This window comes from Erithacus rubecula (genome assembly GCF_903797595.1).
Source record: "Erithacus rubecula genome assembly, chromosome: 10".
NCBI lineage: Eukaryota > Metazoa > Chordata > Aves > Passeriformes > Muscicapidae > Erithacus > Erithacus rubecula.
Genome location: NC_136662.1, coordinates 2,489,927 through 2,516,033, shown reverse-complemented (window position 1 = coordinate 2,516,033; position 26,107 = coordinate 2,489,927). Strand labels below are relative to the sequence as shown.

Below are 26,107 nucleotides of genomic sequence, written 5' to 3'. Positions count from 1 at the left end.
GAGGTGGTTTTTTTCCTAAAATTAACAGTGAAACAGAGGCTATGGGCTAGGAGTGCATGCAGCTGGGAATGCTAAACCAGCAGCCTGTGATCAGGGTTTGCCACTCATCACTCCAAATGCTGTTTGCTGCTCTCTAATGCCTTGGCTTTGCTCTAGGGTACAAAATTCCTTTAGGGATCAGCCTGCTCTACTCATCTGCTGCAGCACCACTTCACACCAAACATTGTTTACTATGCTGAGTCCTGTTTGCCACCTACTTAGCCTACATCTTCCTGGAAATTGTACTTGGGATGCTAAAAACAGCTCCTGAGAAACACATGCCTGCTCCATCTAATCGCTCCTACCTGCCACTGGCCCATGTGCCCTGCACAGGGAGGTTATGAGGATGCAGGGAACAGAAACTGCCTCCCACTGCAGGAACACAGGCAGAAAATCACCCACTTTACCCTATAAGAAAGTGAATCCTCTAGCCCTGACCAGTTTCAGGAAAAATCCCCTTCTAATGTAAGCATGCAGTATATCAGATCCATCTCAGGTAGTTTTTAAAATTTAGTTAAGCACAAACCCAAATATTTATTCTCTTGGCTTTCTGTGGGAAAAGATAAAACTTATTTCTAGAATGACTGAAGTAGAAGCTCTTCTGAATAACAGGCAAAGGTCTTGTGTTTTCACACTTTACCTGGTGGGGCCCTAGAGCCACCCAGCTACAAGAGATCTCAAGATAGAGCTCATCCTTTATAACACAAAACAACTGAAACAAAAGGCCTGTAACCTGCCTAGAACACTGGAATAAAGTTTAAGAAAAAACCCAAAAGTCAAACAAGTTTTATCCAGGCAGCAAAATAGCAGGTATGAAAACCAGCTCAGCAGAACAGCCTTATAAAGACCAGGTACAAAAATGCACCCTGTGAAATACATCTTTAAAAGAGCAATAGTAACTTAGGGGGGAAATTGCTCAAGTTTAGCAAAGTGTGTTTATAGTACAAGGAAATTGCTAACTCCTTTAGATCTGCTCCTGCTCCCTGCCTTTCCCAAATCAGACAGTGGTATCTTTGGAGCTTTCTCCTTTGGGGCTTTTATTTATCTCAAAAAAAAACACTGTATGCCTCAGGTGCATACACAAATCTAATTGTACAATTACTTTCTCTCCCTGAGACAAGGCAAAGCCTGTTTTGCTTCCCCACAAGCCTTTTTCTTTAGAGAGCAAACTGCAACCAGCAATTTTTCACTGGCAGCACTTTAAAACAAAGGGCATGACAAAAAAAAAAAAAAAAAAAAAAAAAGAGCTGGATGCTGTGTCCTGTAGGATAGCAGATGAGAGCTCTGTCAGAGCAAGGGGAAGGCAAATTCCAGAGCAGAGGGTTCTTCCACAAACACTGGAATCCAAACAGGAGTGTGGTGCAGGTGATGCCCCTCTCCTGGAGGGAGGCAGGGGAGCAGCCCCATCAGTGGCAGGTCCCAAAACAAAGTGTCCAGGAGAGCCAAGTCAGCACCTTGACTGGGGAGCTGATGCAGCTCCTGCAGTGCTCTGCTCCTGCAGCTCAAACTGCTCTGTGCCCAGGTTCCATTGCCACCCTATGGAAGAAAGAAACCAGTGCACACATTTTTCCTTTGCACAAATCAAATGTGTGCCTGGCTTCACAGGGATTTTCCATCCCTGCTGCTCAGTGCCACCGTGCCCTGCCCTTTGCCCCCTCCCAAGGGGATGCTGAGCCCCATGCAGCTCATGGCCATGTGCTTTATTAATGAGCACCATGGGCTGCCTGCACACCCTGCTGCCTTCCTCTCATTTCCCAGAGCCCAGCAATGGCACTGGGCACACAGGCAGGACCTGCTGGCCCTGGGGAGGCAGGGGTAGGGCAGGGAGGGTTTGGTTGACAGCTGAGCCACCACCTACAGTACAGCTCGAGGGGTGTGTGGGGGACATGGCACAGAGAGGCTGCAGGAATGACACCAGGCATTTTATTTTGGGGGTTCTGAGCAGAGCTGTTTGTAAGCCAGGTCTGAGCTACTTGTAGCTCAGAGGACTGTCCCTTCTCAGGATGAAAATACTCATCCTCGAGGCTGGATGGACTGCTTGTGGCTGAATGTGAATGGAGATAAAAAACACTAACTTGGAAGCATTTGTTAGACTCAGCCCTCTTAGAATTCCATATTCCATGCAGTAACCTCCCTAAGCCAGGATATGTGTCCAATTTCAGCTCCAAAGCAGTTTTAAGCAGATTTGAATGTTCCTTTTCTTTCTCTTGGCCTGTCCAGCAAATGTAGTGGCAGGTTCAGAACACAATTTCCATGAAGGAATAACATATCTAGTATGTAAAGAAGAGAATTTTACATAGATCAGATATAAAAAACACATTTTGGGGGTGTGGGACTGCTGCTTTCTAGAGCTGCTGAACTTAGAGGGATCACTCTGCTCCCGAATCTGGGAGCAGATTTTCCCATATTGGCAAAGAAGGCTGTTCTCCTCCAACACTTGGAGGCTCTGAGCCCCCTTATCATCACTCAAACTCTTGATCTCTGTCCAAAAAGTGCTTTGCTGTTGCACCAATGGCATCAGGCTGCTGACACATGACCTGAATTTTGGTGCTGTGTTTCCTCTTCCACCCAGGATGTAGCAATACCATTGTGAACTTGAGGGATGGCTCTGAAAATGCAGTGTGAGCCTAGAGAGAATGTGGATAGGAAATGCAGCTCCAGAGTCATCAAGCAAAGATCACAAAGGTGACCAGAAATGAGGGAAAATCCTCTCTTATTCAACTCAGAGCACAGAGGCCATTTAATTTTAATTTGCACAGAGCAGGACTATGGAATTCCCCTCTCAGGTCAGTTCCTAAAAAGAGATGAGAAGAGCACACCCCAAAAAAAAAGCACATATTGCTCTCTAAAGGTAAGGATTCCCAGAAAACTTCTCAATGTCATCATGTGGCTGCATCATCAAAGTGGGCTGGAGCCAAATGAGTCCCAAAATGCCTGGGTTAGTCCTCAGCATGGGAGATCCTTGTTCCTGGGCTTTTTCTTCCTCCTCCTCCTCCTCCTCTTCGTAGGCTCTGGTGAACAGTTCAGACTCTTTTTTGGAAACCAGCACTCAGCATCCTATTTTCAGTAGATTTAGCATAGAATTATTTACAATGGACACAGAAGAATTTCCCAAACTAAGCAATTAAACTTAGTGAGTTTTCCCTCTCCTCACAATAACCAGGAAGCCTGTGCCTAAGGCTGCCTTTCTGTGGGTTTTATGGCCATTACTTACTCCACAGTGGGGGAGAAGAAAGGGAAGAAGTAAGTGTGGGCCTGGTGGGAAGAGTTGGCAAATGCAGAAATATGATGAATGAGCTGGAGAGATTTAATTTCTTACTAAATTCTCTACAAGCTGTGTAACCTTTCTTTAGCTAAACAATTACTCTAAAAGGCAATGATTTTCTGTGTTTTCATTGAAAAGTCTTCATAATAACAATGGCCTATGTTCTCCTTCTTGAAGAACTTCTGCCAAAAAACAGTTTTCTTTTTTCCATTCAGCAGGAAACTTTCTTTTATTTTTATTTTTTCAATCTCATATTCCCTGCTAACATGGATTTACAAGGCCTACCACTTACTGCATGGGGCTGGGAAGAAGCTTCCCCTCAGGCCAAATCATTTTGGTCCATCTCCTTTGTAGGGATTCTTGCAGCTTCCTCCCAAGAGGACTGCAACCACTGTCAGAGACATAATACCAGACCCCAGTGGCCATTTAAGCTGACAAAATGTGACATTGCCTGTGTTCACAGGTCAGGGGATGAGGGAGGGGACTCCCAGATTTGTTTTTCAGCAGACAGGCAGCAGTTCTTGCTGTGTTGTGGTGGGTGCAGTTGGCTTTGGTGCAGTGGGGGGAAAAGTCATCAGGTGTTTAAATTCATGGCTGCCAATGTGAGGAAAGGGGTGAGCTGATCCTCCCTGAGCCACAGGGTCCAGTTTGGGGGCAGATCCCTGCTGAGCCACGGGGCCCTGTGGCCAGCTGGAGTCCATGAAGGGGTTTGGGGGTGCAGCAGGGGCAGAGCACTGCTCACATCCCTGGTTCACACACACAAACAGGCCAGCCTAGGGCAGGCTGATGGTTCTGTGCCTCTTGCTGCTGTTGGCTGGCTTGGCTGATTTCCTGGCCACCACTGCCCACCCCAACCTCCACAGCAGATAATGCTCTATTGGATTAGTCTGCTCGCTGCTGCATCAGGTCCACGATCAATTTATTGACTCTGTCAGAGTGGCTAGTACAGTAATTGTTACAAGAGCAGAATAGAAAGCAAGAATGTGTCCACATAAAATATAAAAATGACGTTTTGTTCGTTCTTTCCTCTTTGGCCCTATAGATCTTTATGTGTTTACACAGTGGAGAGCACTTTACTTAAGTTAATCAGCTCCCTCTACATTATTAATTGCCACAGTTAGGGCTCTACGTGGCAGCAAACGTATTATTGAGAGCATTGATCTCCCACTGACGGTGTGGACCTGGGCAGGTTTTGTATTCCTTTCCCTCCTTTTGCAGCTGCTTGAGGGCACTATCAAATCCCATTTCTCTGACTGACAATACACCATGGATAGCATTGATCCCAGAGAGGGGCAGGAGGCAGGAAGAAAGGAATGCACAGAGAGCCAGGCTTGGGAAGGGCTGTTGGAAGTTGGTGATCACATTAATTTACATGCCCAGCCTCATTTCTCTATTTTGTAAAGAGTAATAATTGAAGAGCTGAAGTTTCCCAAGTGCTGAAGATTTGCAGAGGTGGCACAATGAGACCTTTTAAAATGTGTGCAGAATGTATACCCTTAAAAAAAAAAAAAAAAAAAAAAAAAAAAAGCCATACTGACTTTTTACAAGGGTATTGGAAGTGCCTTTGAAAGACATTTCATGAAAGTTCAGCCTTTGCAGCTGATACCTATATGAGCTCCATAAATTCCACCCAGCCTGACAAACTCCAGTAGGTGTCACATGTGACCTGGATGGAAAAGGTCAGCAGCTGAATTTATGGCTTTTGCATTTACTGGAACATTAAGATTTTTTGCCAACTACCACATATACTTTCTTAAAATTCTGCAATCAAAGTATTAGGACCACCATCTACAGTGAAGGTCAAAAATTAAAGGCCACAATCCCTGCATCCTTCCCAATGGATAGGCATTAAGCTACCTCTGTTCTACCTCTATCACCTTTGCTTAATGGCATGAACACAGAGGTCAAGGAATGAATAAGATCCAGAGGTGAACACTTGGCAAAATAGACTGTCCTGAAATAAACACTGAATTCCAAAAGCAGCCTTTTCTTAACAGAAAAGAAGCCCTCAGTTCACAGCAGATTGATTGCATGTTCCCAAGACACTGAGCATCACCTGCCCAGTGCTGGACTGTCCTAGATAAATATAAAGAACATAGAGGGGAAAGACTGGGGTTTCAAAAGAAATGCAGCAAAATTACCTCAATTTTGGTAAAACTTGTTTACATTTGGCCAAGGTGTCTGTTCTTAGTAAGGATTGCTAACAGCATGGGAAGTTGCAGCTTTCAAATTTTACCTGGTTTTAATTTAGAAAAGCAAAACAAATCTCATTTTAGGCATTTTCTGCTTAACAGAGGTAGAACTGAAAAAGTTTCATTTTAAACTAAGATTTTTTTTAAAATCTCATAAAAATCAAGAGACTAAACTTTAAAATACCTTCTAGGTTTCCCTTTAGTTGCTTTAGTTATTAATATTCAACTTTGAAAACAGTACTGACACAATAATCATAATATTCTCAGGCATATTCACTTGTGTGACCCAACTGTTACATCATCTATACAAACACTGGTTATTACATGTGAAGAGATGCAGCTGAATGCACTGCAGAAGGCACTGAAATGTAATTTTAATTATGAGATATGAGTAACCAAAGTCATAATAACCAACACAATGCAGCCACCTCTGAGGCTGAGCACAATAATTTAGGAAGAAATTGTTCCCTGTGAAGGTGGGGAGGCCCTGGCATAGATTTTCCAGAGTGGAGTTGGGTTTTTTCATCTTTGCATGTGCTAAACAATGAGATTTGAGATTTTGGAAGAACACTTTGACATATTATATTCCTTGTTTGGCTATTCCCTGGCTTGCTGGGTTTTTTTTAAGGACTTTCTTGCAGTCATTTAGGTTAAAGATCATGTCTGAGAATCTGTGGTATGGGACATTCATTGAAGCTGATGAGAGGAGGAGATGGAAGATTTGTTATTGGCAGGAGTTTGTTTTAGAAATACAATAACATTTTTGTTTAATTATGCTTTTCTTTTGCTTATAACTATGCACAGTAGAGTAAATCTAGTCTTTTTCAGATCAGATAAAGGTCAAAATTCACATTTTCCTTGTGGGGAGGGTTTGCAATGCGGTCTTCATGTATCTGTGGAGTTTTTATTTTGTGGTTACAGGTATTAACTCTCAGTGACTCTAAAGCCATCTTCCTTGATGTAGAGATGGGTTTGGGGTTGTGGTTTTCCCATATAACTGGTCTTGTAGGCTAAATCTGAAAATTTAGACCAGGTTGGACAGGGCTTGGAGCAACTTGGTGCAGTGAAAGGTGTTGCTGCCCATGGCAGGGGGTTTGGAAGATCATCTGATCTTTAAGGTCCTTTCCAACCCAAACCATTCTGTGATTCCATGATTTCCCAGCAAGGGAGGCTCCACAGGCTCTTTATAAAATCTCTTCCTACAAGCAGGGGCAGAATTTGTCGCAGTAGTGGTATCTGCTTTATCAGTGCTGTTGATGTTGAGTGAGTCTGAACAGAGCTCAGATGCTTCTCCTGGAATTTTTTTGGGAAAACAAGGAGTAAAAGTAGTAACATTTAGGAAAAAAAAAAAAAAAGAAGGAGGAAAGAAAGCTGAAGGAGAGCTGTTACCCATACAATGGAGCAGCTTACTTAGAGAATACAAAGAGCCATTTCTACACAGGCTATTTTCAGGGAAAAGCCTCACATTCAGTGACTCACAAAAGCAAAGAGGCACCTTTTGATTTTAAGTTCAAGGTTTACATTAGTAATTTTGTCTGTTTTCTCTGTTAGTATTAATTAAATTGAGATAGTTTAATTAGTATTACTAAATTTGATCATTAGTAGTAATTCATTCTGCCTGCCATACTGCACAAATATGATGAAGCAGAAATAACTAAATTGTTTAATTTCATCTCATTTAATGACTTTACACTCCACCAGGACTTTCATTGGCATCTCACAGTATGTGTGAAAATTGCTCCAAGCTAGGCCAAGACCCAACTCCCTTTAGCCAACCATGTCTAATACATCCCTTCTCATCCAAAGGTGGATCATGTGCTGCAAAGCCTTTTCCCATTTCTCCAACAGAGAGCTGGCAACCTCTGGAGCTTGGGGTGGTCTTTCCTTGCCCCACTCACACAGCTCCTGTATCATCCTGGCCCCAGTGGATCTTTACAGGACTCATCCCTGGATGGGGTTCCCCACAGTGTGACAGAAGTCCCTTCATGGATCCCCACAGCTGGGTCCCACGAGCATGATGCATGACCTTCAATTTTCTTAGAGCAGTTTAGCAAGGTACAGAGTGTCAGGAAAAATGCAGATGTCAAAAGTTCCCACGTTCAGGAGAGTTTTTTTTTTGTTCAGCTTAATGCCCTCTTGGCTTTCTTTTTTTAAGAGGAGTTATGGGAAGGGGGGGTTTCCTGATGAATCAAGTCATTATTCCTCCAGCTCACTGTCTTCTGTAATTTTAAGGTCAAAAGTGCCAGAGTTGCCCCTGTGCTCCTATTTCTGTCCCTGTTAATTTGGAGACCAGTTTTGATCTCCTTGCCCAGTAACACCTAGGACCTGCCAAAACCCAAATTCCTCTTCCTTTTTTGCGGTCTCTAAACCCAGCCTTGCTCTACCCACCTCCCAAAACATGCTGCTGTCTTGGCCCCCTCATCCTGGTGTCCCCAGGAGTGTGCCCTGCCAGCCCCACTGCTCCTGCTGCCCACATTCCAATTCCTCCCCTGTGCCTCCTGGTCCCCACTGACCCATCCCTCCTTTTTGCCTTGCTTTGATCAGGCTGGGCACACTTTGCTGTCCCCACAGGGCTGCTCATTTTTCACTTCACTCCCAGACAGAGAGCAGAGGCAGGGAGTTGATTTTTGGGGTTGATTTGGAGGGAATGCTGGCTCTCCTGTTCAGCCTAAGTTATTCTCTCCCCTCACTTCCCTCTGTGTGCTCTGAAGCATTCTCAGGGCAGTCAAAAAAAGCAGCTGAACTACCTTTGGTAGTTGTAGGTCAACTACCTTTTGAGCCATGATGGGTCTTCTCCTGTTACACCTCGGGGAGCCCCTGGACAGGCATGGGCTGGTGGATGGGTCCCCTACAGCTCCACTGGGAGTGTCAGAACCAGGATGACACAGGAGCTGGATGACCAGGGCAAGGAACCTCTGAAAGCTGTACTGACCTTTCCCTCCTCCCTGCTCTCCAGTGGAGAAATGGTGGGGTGGGGGGGGAAGAGCCAAAAACTACCTTTTACAGCCCAAACTGCAGAGAAAAGAGGCAGATCCTCTGTGGCAGCTTGCTGTCAGAGTCACCCGTGGCAGTGGGAGCCCTGTGGCAGGGCAGAGGGTGCAGGCAGAGCCTGGTGTGTGTACGTGTGTGTCTGTGCGTGTGTGCTGGGCTGCTCGCTGCGAGCCCAGCCTGGGAGGCCCAGGCTGGGGCTTGATTTTCTTTGGATGACTTTCCCCGATTGTCTAAAGCAATAAAAGTAAAGAAACTTTTTTTGTGGTGGTGGTGGGGGGAGAAAAACGGTGGTTGAGGGGAGATTATTTTTGCAGTGCTGGTGCAGGCAGAACTCCTGAGGCTTCGGGGTGGGGAGGGGGGAGTTTTGCTCGCCTGAGGATTGCAGGAACTGGCTTAAATTGAATAAAACTGTAAGTACAGTATCGGGGACGGCGTAACAAGGAGTTCTGCAAAAGCAACACCACCGGAAAGCACAATGAAGAATAGAGCGGGTTACGCCGCGGTGAAAGTATGTACTGGTTGTTATAACACCGTGCCTCCAGAATAAATTACGTCCCTTTAAAAAGTAATACTTTAACTGTGGAGCTATATAGAGACAATTAAGACGATATTGTTCTCCTCATTTCCCTCCCCCCTGCCCTCCCTCCCTCTCTCTGCAGTAGCTCTGTGGAAACTTTTAATGCTGCAGCTTGAAACTTGGGCCTCTGGGTCTGAAATGCCTGAGAAAGCACTGCGGGCTCTAACTGTAAAACATTCCTTCGGCGGGCCCTGGAAACAGGGCGCGCTGGCGCAGGCGAAGTTCAGAGGGATCACATGGAAATGAGGGCTGGCTGCAGGCTCCCGAGGAGCGGTTTATTTCCCTTAAACCTGAACTTGAACTTGGGAAGGCGCAGCCGGGGCCTGGGCCGGGCCGAGGGGCTGGGAGCGGGGCCGCCGCAGGCCTCGGGCTCCCACCCTCGGGGCTGGGGGGTCCCAGCAGCTTTTGTGCCGTGTCCAGGGGGTTGCTGTACTTTGGGAAGCCAAAGGGTTTTGCTTTCATGCAAGCAAAAAGCTGGAAAGTCCCAGCGCAGTGGTGTGTCTGCCGTCCCAGTTTCCACGGGGCTTCCCGGCATGAGGTTATGAGCGGCTCCGAGTCCCCGCGCACGTGTTGTTTCATAAAAGGAACGAAATGAGTGAGATCTGCTGTAAGAAATATGGGATTGTTGCACTCCCGAGCAAATTTAACTGTGCTTCCAGCAGAGGAAAATACGGGGCTGTCTAAAAACGAGGCGTAAAGTGCAGAACTCAACCCCCCTCGCAAGCACATTTGCTTTTACCTCAAATTAGACGTAAACCGTGAGGTGGGTTTAAAGTTGGTTTTGCCTCTTTGATTCCGTGCATCCCGCTGTTTCCTCCTTGCAAAAGTCTGTAGGGAGGGGGGGAAGCGATGCTGACGCTGGTGTCACCCAGGTGGGGTGGCAGAGGTGGCTCCTGTCCCAGCCACAGGCGTGGGGCAGCTTCGTCCCCTTCTGCCCACAGCTGGCCTTGGCTAGGGGGTCATATTTTGGTCATTTCTGATTACAATTTTGGCTATGTTTATAGCAAAACTTTGAAAGGATGAATGGGCGAAAAAAAAAATCCCGCTTGGCAGTAACTCAGGAAATATCTACAAAGATGTTCTTTCTGGAGCGAGATCTTATTTCAGGGTTTGTGTTAGGATCATTTTTATTCTGTGACAGCACATAAAGAGAGCGGGACAGAGCAATGAGGTCTGGCATAGCTAAAATCCCTTCTGTGTGTGTGAGGTTATATAGTTTATCAATGCAGAAACCACCACGGGCTTGGAAAAGTAAACAGCTGGCTTGGGTCTGTGCGCTGCACTTCGGAGTTGTCTGCAGGATTTAAATGGCTCGCCTGCGATTTTTGGAGTGGGGCAAATATATATAGTTTTCCTTTCAAACATGTCAAAAGGTTTTTTCGCAGCCGTTTGTTTTCTCAGCTCCTTTTTTATTTGTTGCAATTTTCCTTTCTGATTCATTCCGGTTTATTTTGCTTTTACAAACGGCTTCGCCGCCACCAGCAAATCTACAAATAAATAATGAAAAAAGAAAGTTTCTAGCCCACTCAGAAAACCTTATGGCAGCGACAAATATCAGAGAAAGCCATCGTCTCTCTCAAAGATTTCATCTCACCCTCCACTTAATCCGCTTGCTGTACCTCAGATCTCAAGTAACTTTCATACTGTGGGCTCACTTTAATGGATAGAATCTATTTTTCATGAAAAAAGCAGGAAATAAGCTGTCTTTCGTACAAAGATTTACAAAATGTAATCATTGTTGAAATATTCTCTTTGAACTGCCTTGTCCGCAGGGGTGTCTGGCTCCCAATACCCCCGTTTCTTTAGAACACCCTTACAAGTTCTTCTGGTAGATCAGGTACACTGGTGGTTCTGGTCTTTGATGTCTTGAATGAATGAAAGAAAAGCATAATAAAAGAGAGCTGTTGATCAAGCATAAAATACTCTTTAAGCTGACAGAATGGCAGAGTTAACACATTCTAAGCTGCTTTTAGGTTTTTCCTTTTTTCCTCACATTTTCCTGTGCTTTGTGTACAGTGGGGGTTTTTATTTTTTGAAAAGTCTCTGATCTATGTAGTATGCCGTCCTCTAACAAAAACCAAAATGGGATTGTTTCTCTCTCTTTCTCCCTTTCTTTTTCCTCTCTCTCTTTCCTCCACTATCTTTTTTTTTTTCTTTTTTTTAAACAGCAAGGGTTGCAGTTTAGCATGGCTGCAGTCAGCTTTCAGCCGACCAGGCAAAGTTTAGAAGTTATTTTGCAGTTTTCAAAGTCAATTTAATAACAAATTCGTGAACTTCATTGCTTGTTATTTTTAGAAAAACTGGAGGAAAACTGTAACTGGCAAAATGTTCCCCAAGTAAGGGGAAGACCCTCTGCCTAAAAGCAATTTTGTAAACCAAAAGACAGGCAGGAAAATGACCTCATTGTGCGAGAACTTTTCTTTTAGAGGCAGAGAAAAGGGAAAGTTTTCTTCCTGTAGATCTAATTTAGATCTTAAGTTCCCATACATTATTTATACATCATATTCAGAGTGCCAGCCTACTCTGCTGACTGGCTTACATTTCAAACATTTGCCATTGATAAGTCTTTGCTGTATTATATTCAGGCTAAATGCGAATATGTCATAGCGCAGTCAATCTTTAATCCGCTGAGCTCCAGGTCGGGGCAGCAGGGGGTCCAGCACTCAGAGCATTGCTTTATACTTAAGAAACATCTGGGGCCAGCTGGGACACTTTACTGGAACATTCAGATGTCTGGAACAACAGCAGGAGTTACTGTATGAGTGTGTTTTCATAGGTTTGGGAGGGTTTGGGGTGACTTATTTAAAAACACTAGCTGTTCCCAACTTGAGGTTTGAACCCAAGCAGAAATCTTGCCTGAAGTGAGTTTGTTGGTCCCAGGAGAGAAGTGGTTTTGGACTACTATACATTTTTAATAGTCAGCAGGCAAAAAAGTGCACATTACAAAATTATTGCACGTAATTTAATGCAGTTTGCCACAACTGGCATTCCTGCAAAAAACTATTGGATGCAGAGCTACTGTATGCATTGCCTGGAGACCAGTGTCCCTCCTGGGACAGGTTTTATCTGCCTCCAGACAATACAAATGTGCACAGAGTGAGGAGTGTGACTCTCCTGGTGCGGATGTTGGACAACCAGAAGATTCTCTCACTGTTTTATGTCCCTTTGGGGATGACCAACATGCTACTTTACGTCCCTGTTGGTATTTCAGTCTGGAAAATATAATTACTAAATAATTAATCCCAGCTCTAAGAAAATAACTCCAATAGGCACAAAGGTGACCTTGTCTTTTATATTCACCTTTCGGTCCTATGCAGTAGAATCAGATTTTGGGCCTGGAGAAACTTTGAGGAAGCACTAGAAGAGTGGGATGAATTCAGATGAGGGGTAAACCAGAGGCAGTTGCTGTGTCTGCAGGAGCCCTCCAGCCAGTCTCACCAGAAGCTGAACTGCCACTGTCTCCCCTCACCCTGGCAACCCTTTTGAAGTGGCATCAAAGGCCCAGTTTTGTCCCTTCGCTTTCACACGACGCACCGTGGGGAAGAGCCTTCCCGGCACCTCTCACAAGGTGATGCCAAAAGGCCCAGTTCCCTGCTTAACTGCTCACATTCTTATTTTATCTTTGCAACCAGAGGGACTCGTTACCCCTATTCACCTCCCCGGGGTTAATGTTCGTGGGAGCCTCAAAGTTCTTGAGGTGACTGAAATGTCATCCCCAAACAAAACAACGCTGCGCAATGAGACCTCACAGGTGCCAGTGGTTCAGCTGGGCTTTGCCAGCGAGTTCTAAAGCTGTGGGATTTTATTTTATTTTATTTTATTTTATTTTATTTTATTTTATTTTATTTTACTTTATTTAGGCTCTTATCACAGGTGGGTTTTCCCACCCAGGCCGGTGCTTCCTGCACGCGCCCGGGGCAGCAACGGCCTCAGCAGCCGCGTTTGAAGTCCCGATGGCACCGACCTGTCCCACCCCTAGGGCACACAAACTGGGCTGCCACCCACAGAAAATGGCTATCACTGAGCAGGTCTGAGCCCTGAGTGGGGATGGGGAAGCCAAAGCTGCTGTGCGTGGAGTTTGTCAGAGTTTCAAACGTGTGAATGTCCTTAAATAACCTCCATCGCCCGGAGAAATAAGCCAACTGTCACACCCAGTTCTGGATTCCACATTAACAACCTCCTTCCGCAACGTTAAACTTTGCCCTTGAGGACTTTTGTTTAACTTCTTAATTCGAAAAACAGATAGGGAGGGTGCACAGCCCCGGCTTTCTGCGCGAGCTGAAAGGTCCCATTGTTGGGGCAGGAGATGTGCAGGTAGAAGCAAATGGAGCAAGTTTGGGTTGGATTGCCGTTCTGGTTGGAAACACGTGAGCGGTGCTCGCGGGCAGGCTGGGGGTGAGGGACGGCAGGAAGGCTGAGCTGAGAAGGTTTCCATAAACAATGGGCCTGTTCCTCAGGCAGAAACTGCCACAGGAGTCGATGAGGCACTTTGAGCTTCTTGCCTGTTAAATATCCAGAATTAGGGAATGTTTCCTTGCTGTACTTCCTGTACAAGGAGCTGATTGTCAGGAGTGGCTGGAGGATTTTTGTGTGTCTCTGCTATCTCCAGGAGTGCATAAGAAACAAATAGATTTGCGCTATCAGAGAACCGTAATTGCCATCTCAGACTTCCTGTTTAGGATTCAGTCAAGTAGATATTGTTTATGGATCATAAAACCTTACTACTGTGAGGATTCTCAAATACGAGTTTCAACTTTCATGGTGCAGTAAATTAGGGAAAAAAAAAAAAGTGTGATAATACTCCTCAGAGAACAGTAAAATAGAGCTCTGCAATGGTTAAATGGAATTTTATAAGCACATTCAGTGTGGAACTGTTTTGCATTACATGAGTTGAATACCTTAGAGATGACACACATCTGCAGGCACTTTATTAAATCCTTAGTCAGCACTTTTCAACCTGATGAGATTACTTCTTCATTTGACTGGAGAAAGGGAAGCAAAGATCTCGTACCGGACTGCAGAATTCTTTCTGATGTTTCACCTTGAGCACTGGAGAAGGACAGTGAGATGCTCAGCAGGACAATACAGACTCGTAGTGGCACCGACAACTGCGTGGCAGCAATTTTACTGAGCAGGACCTTTAGCTCCAGTGGGTTCATTTAGCTCTAAACTCTCTGGGAGAACAGTACTGCAAAGTAAATAGAAGGGAAATAAAACACCGGCTCTTTTATGAAAAAGCACGGAGATAATATCATTCTGACCGTACTGTGATAGGGCCCATGATTTAAATGGAGATTTTAAATTAAGAAAGGCAACACCACCTTCTCCGAGTGGTTGCAGTCGGATAGGTTACAGAACTGAGGGGATGAAATGGGTGAGGTGCTTAGACATTGAGCAGCACACTAAAGCAAGGCACAAAATACTTCAGCCATCTAAATGTAGGGATCCAGGCTTCTTTTTTTTCATTCTAAGCTCCCTAATCATGCAAAAAAAAAAACCCTTGATAGGGCCCAGCTATCGGGTCTCCAAGTGCCTAATACGCTTCCTAGACGTTTTCATTTGAGGCCGGAGGTCTCCTCTCCCTCGCAGGGAAGTTTCACAGGTGCTCCAGAGGAACAATGGTGCTCTTCAGCCCTAATCCTGGAAGACTTAGACGTGTATAGAAGGCTTGAGGGGGGGATATGAGATCTTAATATTAAAATGATTAGCAGAAAAAGGAGGATCATTCTGTGTGCGCGCTTCAGCTGTAAGATGCTCTAAATTAAACCGGTGTCCCGAGAGCGGTGCTGGTGGGATCTGCTGGGTAAATGCTCCCTCTGTCTCGCTGTTCTGCTGCCTCAGCCCATAAAACATCTCATCCAAGTGGGGCTGCAGGAGCAGGCGGAGCGGGACGCAGCTGCTGGCGAAGCGCTGCGAGTTTGGGTCCCGTAAAAGCAGCTTTTCACTCGGAGCCCCGGCAAGGAAGTTTTGAAAGGAGCGTGCGGTTTGGTTGGGGTCTCTCCTGTAAGGGTTAAGTTTTTCATTGGTATTAAGGCCGAGCAGTGTCTGCAGGAGTCATATTGACACCCCAGTGCATGGTAACTCTACTCCTTTATTGACATGTTGCTAGTCAGGAGCACAATAGCGCTCTGTGTCTGCAAATCATTGCTAAAATCATCTCAAGAAAAAAAAAAAAAAAAAAAAAGTTTGAAAGCCCAACGCGAGACAAAGGCCCCAGAGCTGCACTGCGCCGCTCAAAACTCCCGAGTCAGCAACTTCTATTGATTAAAAACTAACCTTTAAAGTAACTCGCAGAGTGTGTGGTTAGCATTTAAATTTAAACATGTCATGAGTTGATTTGTGTTACTGAATACCAACTCCGAAGGAGTTACATTCACATCAGATTTTTTTTTTTTTCTAATTCCCTTAAGCAGCTAAAGTATTTCATGAAATGTCAATAGGGCAGGGGGGAAAAAAAAGGTGTTTTGGAGGGAGGGGACTCGCGCCCAGCCTCGCCGTTTCTTTTCCCATGCAAATAGTCACCCCAAAAAGAAAAGTGTGGGGAGCGACACACAATAATTAGACCTTTGTCTAACTTTCCCAAGTGCCAGAGAAAGACAGATTAATTAAATATACAACAGTGTTGGTTTTTGGAGTGGGGGTCTCTCTTGCTGTGGAGGTCATAAATTAGGCAGAATAAATAGTTCAGTGTGTTGGGAGCGGGGCTCGACGTCAGCGCGGCTGGCGGCGGTGGGAGGGCGCAGCGCCGCGCTTGCGGATGGCGGTCACGTCTGGGGCTGTCTGGTTGCCCTTAGCAACGAGACATGATGTAACACCGGGATGAACTTGAACTTGGGGGACTTGAAAAGGGAACAATAGACCAGAGCAATCAATAAAGCCTATTTCAGTGAAGGATTACAGAGCCGCTCTGGGGTAACCTTGTCTGCGAGGCGCGGGGTGAATAGCGAGATGCGTGAAGGAGCGCGGGGCGGAGGGGACGGACGGACGGACGGAGGGACGGACGGAGCGGCCGGACACACGGACGGAGGGGCGGGGGGGCGGCGGAGCCCGGGCGGGACGCGGGACGCCAGCGCCGCCAGCCCCGCGCGGCCCCACCTCCGCAACCTCCGCGCTTCTTCTTTATTTCCTGCTTTAAAAAAAAAAAAAAAAAGAAAGAAAAAAAATCAGTTTTTGAAACGAGTGGGGAGTGGCGAGGGCAGCGGCTCCCGCCAGCGGCGGGCCATGTGCCGGGCCAGCGGCCGTGGAGCAGCCGGACATCGGAGATGGGAAACATCGCCTGGAACTGTTCAACCCCTGCACTCCACGGCCTCGCAGCCTTTAACCCTTCTACTCCATCACCTCGCAGTTTTAACCCCTCTGCTCCATCGCCTCTGAATTTTTAACCTCTCTACTTCATCATCTCTGAGTTTTAACTTCTCTACTCCATCGTCTCACAGAGTTCAGCCTTCTACTCCATCACTTTGCAGTGTCCAGCCTCTCCACTCCATCTCCTCTCACTCTTCACCCCCTCAACTCCATCACCTCAGTCTTAACCTCCTTAACTCCAGTCATCTCTCAGTCTGTAACCCCTCAACTCCATCACCTCAGCCTATAATCGCCCTTCTCCTTTACCTTGCAGTTTTAACCCCTCCGCTCCCTCCCTTCTCACACTTTATCCCCTCTCCTCCCTGCTGGGCAGTGCCAAAGTTCCCAGTCCAGCCAAAAACTCTCACAACTCAAACAAGTGTGAGGGAGGATCCTGAAAAGTTTGGAGAAGTTGGGAGCTGGCAGTGGCTGGAGGTGCCAGCAGTGGTTGAAGATGTCTCCAGCACAGCCCTGCACCCACCTAAAAATCAGTAGGGCCCCGCAGTCAGGGAGGAGAAGGGGACTTGGCTCCGCTTCACGAACCCTGCCAGAACTTTCCTCTGTTTATAAACTTTACATATGAGAACTATTTCGTTTAATTGCAGCCTGAGTAAGTCTAAATATAAAATATGTAGGCAATAGATGGAGCCGATATGGGACCGGTGTGTTTGTATTCAGAAGGGCGAGCGGAGGAAGAGTTAGTTAATGAGGTGTATTGGAAGCAGGACAATTTCTCCAATCCTGCTATTTATTTTACCAGTTCCTACCTCCATGGCAAGACCACATAATCTCCAAGTCCCACATGAAACTTGCCTCAGTCTTCCGAAAATGTTCCTAAGTCCTCCCTGAGCTGATTGTGCTATCAATCACATCAGAGGCCGAAAAGGAGCGGAGGAAAAACTTGGTAAAACCTGTCATCGGTCCGTGCGCGCGCACGGACGCACCTCATATATCACGGGAGCCCCAGCAAAAAACGGGGGTATCAGCAACAGGCTGTTTAATACCTGAATCTTTCTTGTTGTGTTCCTTTACTCCAGGCTAAATAGTTGCCTCTTGTTGGTGTATTCCCACAGCAATATGTCACTGCCAAGGAGCATCCCCCGGCGCGGTCCCAGGGCCTAACACTGCTCTCATTGATGGCAGGTTCAGGTTGGGCTGACCCTGCCGGGGCTGGGATGGGCTCTCCCCGCTGTGGTGGCACTGCCCCGGCTCCAGCAGAGCCCACTCCAGCTTCCCAACTGTGTTTATTTTCCTATGGAGGAGCAGAATTGCTTTCTGTGCTCCGGGCATCTGCGCCTTTGGGTTAAGGACGGTATTGTTGCGGGGCTGAATTCTCAGGGAATTCCCTGCCTTTGGGAAAAAGAAGGAAAAGAAAAAAAAATATTTCTCAAAGAAGAGCTATTAGTTGAGGCCCACGTTTTGTTTTGAAACACAAGTATGGGCAGAAGTATGGGACATTTTCACTGATCCACTTTCCCTCAGATTTGCTTTATCCTGGCTTTTCTGTAGCAGTCCACATTTCTCCTAAGAAAACAGCCCTGTTGTTGAATTTCTGTGCATCTGTTCCAGCGAGACAGTTGAAGCAGGGCAGTATAAAGCAACAGATGCTTATGCTGGCACATGCCTAAATACCCAAGAAAACCCCGACTGCAGGGTGATAAATGGCACAGGGAGGCGAATGTGTATCGCCTTTTCAGGGGATTAGACAAAAGTGAACTGGAGGGATCTTCAAGCCATCATCTATTAAAAAGATTGATAACTTGTAACGTGACATGACCCCCGCGTTCATCTGCAGCTATGTCCAGCGACTGTCGGCCAGGGAAAAAAAATATATTGATTTGTACAGTATTTTTAATTAAGCTTTGTAATTAGGTCAATTCGTCACGGTCTCAATTAGCCCCCCTCTTGGTGGAGGAGGCTGGCGGCGGTGCCCGGAGCCCTTGGGGAAGCGGCGAGAGCGGGCGGCCGGGGGTGCTGACGCTTCTCCTTTTTCTTTTGCAGTCCTGGTACCTGGGATAAAAGTCTCCGCTTCCCACCACGCACCGGACAGACCACCAGACCCCTTCCCACCTCTGTAACACGGAAGCAGCAGCAACGCAGCGCAGCGACTTCACATCGGCGGAAGGGGAGGCGAGCAGACACCGACAGCAAACTCGTACATGGAAATGGCAAACGTTATGGTTGAATGGCAAAGGCCGTAACTTTCTCTCGAGATTTGATTTTAATTTTTCTTTTTTTTTTTTTTTTAATTTTTTTTTCTTTTTTTTTTCCTCTCTATTTTTTTTTTTTTTTATTTTCTAGACAACTTTAGGACTGTTGTAATTTCTCATATGGTGCTGGAAATGGTTGGGCTTCATAACTTTTGAAGTGTTTCATTGGTAGTGTAAGCGTTAGGTGACACTGAGTAGAACTAGCCTCTGCTGCTGCTTACCAACTCGCTGTTGTAACACACTTTCCATATGGAGCCTAACTGTTTTACAGTATCCTCATCGGATTTTCCCATACAGGTGTGAGACTTCTTGAGAAATCATGAAACACACTTAAACTATAACTTTTGTAGTAGCTGAATTCTGCAATATATAACTTACCGGACAGACATAGAGCATGTTTTTGTTTTTTTTTTTTTTTTTTGTAACATATCGGGGAAAAAAAAAAAAATGCAGGTTTCTTTTTTTTTGTTGTTATTGTTGTTTGGGTTTTTTTTTCTTTTTTTTTTTTTTTTTACAGTCGGCACTTAGAGACGTAACATGAACCATAAGAGCATTGTCAACAATTTTTTTCCACTCGATTGCAGAGCGATTTAAAACATCAAACTACTACTATTCACTAAAAAAAAAAAAAAGAAAAAAAAGAAAAAAGTTTGAAATGCTGCACTTACATTTAAAAAAAAAAACATTTTTCAACAATTTTCAACAATTACACAAAAATTCACGCAGAAATGGGGAAGTTGGTCTGTTTTGACAGAAACTGACAGGAATCAATCAAAACAATCGAATTTTGAATTGAGTAAAGTGCAATTTCATTGGATAGCTAAATATCTTTGTAAGATAGAGATTGTTGAAAATTCTATTTTTGTTTTCCAAGTCCTTCCACCCCAGGACTCTAAATTATTGGGGTAAAAAACAGCCTTGCAAGAAAAAGGGGAGCTATTTTTGCTTTTTATGTTTTTTATTGTTGAACTTGTATCCCTTTAAAACTGAAGGAAAATTAAAAAAAAAAAAAACAAATCTAATGGTGCTTTTACCACAATATGTTAACTACATTAAATGCTAATTAATCATTTTCTGTTATCAAAGCACATAACTAAAATGAAATCATAATATCTGTTAATTTTATAAGCTAAAAGTCACTATAATGGATTATGCCAATTCTGACAAATTTTACGTGTTTCCGGCAATATAGGGTTTATCAGTTCTCAAACACCTTGGGAATAAGAGAGAATGGTCCAGAAATTAAAACACCTTCGTGTCCCTGAACTGGTACATTTTCTGGACTGTGAAGAAATCATTACAGAAACGAACGATGCTGATCTTCTTACAACTTATGCCAGTTCAAAGCAAGGGCACTTGCTGAAGAAGAAAAAAAAAAAAAAAAACAGACAAACAAGTAGAAAATGGAAAAAAAAAAAAAAAAAAAAAAAAAAAAAAGAAGTTTGGACCCCAAACGTCCTGTATCTTATGTACAAAAAAAAGGAAAAAAAAAGAAAAAAAAAAGAGTGCAAGTGATTTTTTCTATCAGACAGCGGAGCACCCCTTTGCTTCACATGCAACTTTAAGAAGGTTTCCTATACTATACATATATATACGTTCTGGTTGGCAAGTCCAGCTAATCAGAGAAAGTCTCTGCATGTTCTAGTGTTAGTAACTAATTTTTATATAGTTAATGTAGGGTAAAGTAGAGTGCATTAAGACACAATATTGTAATCCCTATTCCAGGCACTTGCCTTTAAACTATGTTTGTTCGACCCTTCAGAAGGGTTTCTACTACTGTCCTATACAATCAAGTAACTGAAATTCTTGGGAAGACACTTTGCTCCTCATCTTTTCCCTGAAACGATGTTTTGTTTTGTTTTCTTAATTTGCACGAAACAAAAAAAAAAAAAAAATTCCATATCAATGTGCCTTGCCCTGGATAGCGATTATTTGTGGAATTGTTGCACATGTTCCTATATTGAAAGGGGTTTTTCCCTAGTCAAGCATTTGGAGACACTTTTTGTAAATGTGACTTTTATGTCAGCCATTGTCAGTTCCAACATCTAGAATTAAATAGGATGTTAGTTGTTCCGCAGATAGGAGTAGTGTTTATTGTCCTGTATGGTCAGTGGCAGTGCTATTCTGAGATCTGTAGATGCTAGATTATCAGTATTTTTGGATGTTGCTGCATTTTACCTTTTATTTGGAGTCTTCCTTTTTTTGTTTTGTTTTCTCCCAGATATATGAAAATATGCAATACCTGCTTATATCATGTAGAAAAGCTTAGCAATTATTAATTTTTCTTTTAATTTTTTTTTATTTGACCAAAGTTGGTGCTGCACTTGACGCAGTGTGTTTTAGGTGTTTGTCTTTGTACTTTTGTGATTTTTGAATGCACATGCAGGAAGGGCTCTTCTTAGAGAAGCAGTCAAACTGTGAAGCACTAAGCTGAACCCTGCTTCAAGCAATTTTTGTTTTACAACTGTTCCTTTCACAAGCAAGCCTTAAAAAAAAAAAAACTTCCTTTTTCTTCAGATCCCACACCCATTTTTATTAGCAGACTGCAATCAATCCACATTCAATAAAAGTATATAATGCCCATTTTTATATGCACGTTTTTAAACTTCCAAGTTCTGAAAATTGTTTACTGGTTATTCTCTATTTAAGGAAAAAATAAAATGTTTTGGATTTTCATATGTGTCTGATAAGTGGTTGAGTAGTCATTTTGCTCTATTGTATTGTGTGATTGTTAGTATATGGTATCACATCCTCTAGCCAGCATCCTTTGCCTTCCCTATAGCACTTAGCTGGGCATTACTTTATTAAGACATATGTGCACTAAAAAAAAAAAAATAGCAGCTTTCAGTGCTTCACAGTGAAGGGAAAAAAGCCTAGACAAACATTTTGTCAGAACCTTGCTATGAGACAAGGTATTACCAGTAAATTGGTTGTATATACAATAAAATTGCACCCTTTTTTAAACAAAACAAACTAAGCAATAGTTTGGGCAGTTAGTTGTTTTTAGTGAGCATGTTGTAGTCATGGCTGCAAAGAGAGAGAATTAAACTGCCCACTCAGAAGATATGTAATTTGTATGTTGTATAGTTTTATTGATTACACTGATTTATTCTACCCTATTTTATAATGCAGGACTTTTGTAATGTTGTTTAAATGAGGAAAAATTTCTGTCAAATTAGCTTAGTGGAATTTCTGATTGTTCGTTATAAAGGCAGCGTTCATAGAATTGCTTTTTTTTTTTTTTTTTTTCCTTTGGGAACTGGATTTAAGTTAAAAACTTTCCCGTTTCCTTTTTTTGTATGTATTTAAATACAGTTATTTTTCTTCTCTCAATGGTATAGCATATTCCTATGCTTGAGAAGTATAGGCTACTGAAGAACCATTGTAAATGGACATTACAGGTATGCTGTATTTTTGAAGGTATTTTTGTCATATTAAGTTTGATGACGCTAAAGTTAGGGAACTCTGAGCAGAATTGCGAGAAAAAAAAATGTTTTAAAGGCTTTAAAACATTAGGTAGGAGGTCAAGGGTGTTAACCAACAGGGGTTGTAAAGTATTACACACTAAATTCAGTTTGCGTTCACCTTCCTCTCACGCAGGAAACGCGGCAGTTCCGTTCTGTGCAGGTGTAGAGAACAAACAGTGTTGTATTCCTCCTTCAGAGGAGCGGGGAGGCGAGCAGGGATGGGCAGGAGGGATGGAGCATCCATCCATCCCTCCCTCCCTCCCTCCCTCCCTGCCTCCATCCCTCCATCCCTCCATCCCTCCATCCCTGGATGGTCGCGCCGCGCGGGCGGCAGCAGAGCCCCGGCCCCGCGCCGGGGGCTCCTTTGGAGTCACCCAAAAACTTTATTTTATTTTTCTTTTTTCTTTTTCCTCCCCGCCTCCTTCTCTCCAGAACTGTCAGACGCACAAATTCTCTGACCTGTGCCCACCCCCGCCCACCCAAATTTAAAGCCCTAGGGATGGCTTAGCGCGAATTGACTTTTTCCCCAGTTAATTCCTTTCTTTTTTCCCCTCTTTTTTCGGGTTTTTAAAAAAAAAATTTTTCTTTTTTTTGGAGCGAGGGCACTTGCTTTTCTCATGCCGCACACCCCAGCAATGCCATTATTATTTATTCTTCTTCCTTTATAATAAAAAAAGACTTTCAGGCTTCGAGTTTAGGCAGCCATGGTACACTTTGTCTCTGTTGCTTGTTCCCCCTCCCCTTAAGGTCGAAGGGGAAAAGAAACACCAAGTTTTCTCAACTCCACAGTATTCAGTCAGCCCACAGGAATATGCAAAATCCCTCTAACATTTTTTTTTTCTTTCTCTAGTTCTCTTTGTTCCGTATATTTGCAGCTTTGTAGTAACAGTGTTATAAAATATTTACTGTACAAAAATACAAAAAAACCCAGATACATAGCCTAAAACAGTTTTTTTTTCCTTGTGGTGAATTTTTTTTTTTTTTTTTAAGAATGTCAGTTAATATTGTACTTTGCATTGTGTCTCTGGAAATATCTTTTTTTTTTCTTTTTTTTTATTGGTAGAAGGCCTCCATCGAACAAAATTAAAACCATAACCGGCATGACAATGTAAGGAGAGCTTCAATGGCACCTAAACAATAAATAAATAACAAAATCAACCTCATGAGGTCTGTCGGAGGCAGGTCTTGTGAAGTTAACACTGCCTGCTAGGCAGGATTTTCATTAAATCAAGCTTACAATGCCAATTTTGTCTTGAAGTCAATGCATGTATTACTGTTTGACAGTAAACCCAGCTATGCCATCATCAAGTCCAAGGCTGCGCAATAGTCTAATTAGTATCGAGTACATTTTCCTTTTATTTTTTCCAATAAAAAAGCAGTGGGATGAAAATTGCTTTGATATATAGCAGGTAACATTGAAGCTATTCCATAGCACTTAACTGTAGTGAATACTGTGTCACCAATTCTGAAATCAATTTAATGTTTAATGCAAATCCATTACATGGTGCTATTACAGGCTGGCAAAATGATTTACAAAAATGTGACAACTTGGGCTCAATTCACTCTGCTTTCCAACAATGTAAATGCATAGCAGTGTTTATCTGCATGAAAACTATGCACTAATCTATCTGAAAAAAAAAAAAAGAAAAGAATATATCAACTTTGGTATCTACTTTCCGTTTACTTCGATCCTTGCCTTTTCGGTCATTGTTATAATGCCAGCTTTAGGACAGAAAGAATTATAAGAAAACCAGCATAATACCTGATATATTAAAATGTAGTGCCTGTGAAATCTGTATTATATTGCTCTTCTGAAGTAAGATTTTTCTACACCGGTAGCCTTCGCTGTCTGTCAGAACCTTCTGATATAGGTGATGTAAAATAACCGTACAATATTAATGCATGCTATTCCATAATGCTTAGTAGCTGTATGAATATTACTCAAAGTTATGTTAGTCTTTTTTTCTGACTTGGTTCTTGTCAGATAGGTTTAAAGATATTTCACTGAGAACGCAAATTCTGTCTTTATTGATTTGGGGTGTTTTCAGTATTTTGGAGGTATACATTTACTTAAATTCAGTATTACTTGTGTTTTGGGTTTTTTTTCTTTTTTTTCTTTTTTTTCCTTTTCTTTTTTTTTTCTTTTTTTTTTTTTTTTTTTTTTTTTTTTTTTTCCTAGAGGGCAGGACATGGTGTTTGAGACCAGAAATCCGTGCCTGGTAAGAATTTTCGTCTCGAAAAAGCTACCCTAAGAATTCAGAGAGCTTGCTCTGAAGAACAGTTCAAATTGAAGGGACAGTCCTTTAAAACCCACAAACGAGACCGAGCTCATGTTGCGAGAGATTTCTTAATGGGCAGCGGTGAACCAGGTACCCATGCTTGACCCTTCTTCACACCAGACTTCCTCATATAGAAAGAAAAAAACCCTTTTAAAAAAAAAAAAAAAAAAAAAAAAAAAAAAAGAAAAAAAGAAAAAAAAAACCTCATGTGGTTGTTTAGTTTCATGCACAGTTGCAATATTTTTCTTCAAACAAAACTCTGTACAAAACTTTGGGCCCGATTCATAAAAGCTCCTTTGCTATTAACACGGGGAGGCTGGTGGGTTTTTCTCCTCCAAAAATTGAAGGTGAGCCCCGCTGGCCCTGCTCTCCCTCCCCTTCCCCTCTGCGCCTCCCCCAGCCCCGCAGAGCCCGGCCAAGGGTGGGAAGGGGCAGCAGAGGAGGGGAGGCAGAGCAGGACCATGCTCCGAACCCCAGAGGTGCAGGTTGGCAGGAGGAAAAGGAAAAGGGGGAGGACGGCTCCAGCCTCACAAAAGAGATCTTGTCCAGAACAAAACGCGCTCGATCGCTACCTCTGAGCTCTAGAGAAACCCTCCGTCGCCCGCAATGTGAACTTTTGTACTTTGGATGCTTTTTCATTTTTTTTTTTTTTTTTTCTTTTTAAATAGGGAAGACTGTTTTCCACTTAGTTAATCTTCTATGCTCGAGCATGAACAAAAACAATTGTGTTGGGTGAAATTCCACCCAGCCCCCCCAACCCCCCCCCCCTTTTATCTGCATCCACAAATTAATATGAGGGGAAAAACAAAAGGAAGATGAGTTTCTAGACGGAGCATGGTAGGGCGAGAGCGCCCGGCTCGGCATCCGCCACCGCCACTCGTCCTCGTTGCACCTGCTGCCTTGGGGGACAGGGCCACGAAATTCTTGGGAAATACAATCAAGGAGAAATCTCCATTTTGGCCAGCTGTGCAGGTTCTCCTGAACTCTGCCCCAGCCCAGTCCCTCAGTGGAGGGTTGAGACTCGAGGCGCTAAAATTTCCACCGGCCGTGTGAAAGATCTGCTGCAAATTCACTTGACACCCGTGTTAATACCATGTCGTGTTCATTTTTTTTTATGAGTCAGGCCCCTCGTGCCTCTAGTATACTTGTATTGACTCTCATAGTTACCATTTTAGTTTTACTGTGTTCTGTGAAAAAAATTGTAATTGGTTGAGAATCACTGTGGGCATCCATTCTTATTCAACTAAGTCTCCGCAGGTTTTTTGAGCTGGTGTGGATTAGTTTAACTCTTGTATTCAACCATTAGTGCTACCACCTTCTCACATTACAATACAATTACTGGAAGCAAGTACTGCATTTCCTATGCAACAAAAAAGGAAAATAAAAAATTGCTAATGCTAAGAGGCCGTGTTGTTATTTACTCCCAGCCGGGCACGGGGTGGGTTTGTGGCTGTAGGATCGTGGGCATCGATGGCATCAACCTCTCCTGGGCAGGCTCCCAGGCAGAAGCTTCATCCCAAATATTTGGTTAAATCCAGTCACTCTTGTCACATCAGCCACCCTTCCCTGCGTTTTTGGTGTCCCATCACACAAAATCATTCCTGGCACAATATCCGGTCAATCCTCAGCAAGTATCTGCAGATTAATCATTCAAATTCAAGAGACAAAGCACACCTAGGAAAGATGCAGGAGATTAAATGCTGCAAATGCTACAATGCATCTTTAAATGGAGTTAGACTATAA

General features: G+C 43.6%; 1 protein-coding gene and 1 long non-coding RNA gene across 11 annotated transcripts in view; one reads left to right on the top strand and one right to left on the bottom strand.

Moving 5' to 3' along the window:
• NFIA (nuclear factor I A) overlaps positions 1 to 25,765 on the top strand; it is a gene marked incomplete at its 3' end in the record, with an annotated part of 247,376 nt that extends 221,611 nt beyond the window's left edge. For all 10 annotated transcript variants that reach the window (XM_079313985.1, XM_079313986.1, XM_079313984.1 and 7 more), the window contains one exon: positions 18,410 to 25,765. In XM_079313985.1, the coding sequence (XP_079170111.1) occupies positions 18,410 to 18,486 (77 nt within the window). The remainder of the gene's footprint in view (positions 1 to 18,409) is intronic.
• On the bottom strand, positions 15,929 to 18,403 carry LOC306805809. Its single transcript, XR_013775300.1, has 2 exons — positions 16,524 to 18,403; positions 15,929 to 16,493 (listed from the first exon to the last, which is right to left on the bottom strand). It is a non-coding gene; the product is annotated as an uncharacterized lncRNA (long non-coding RNA).
• Positions 25,766 to 26,107: the final 342 nt, after the last annotated feature.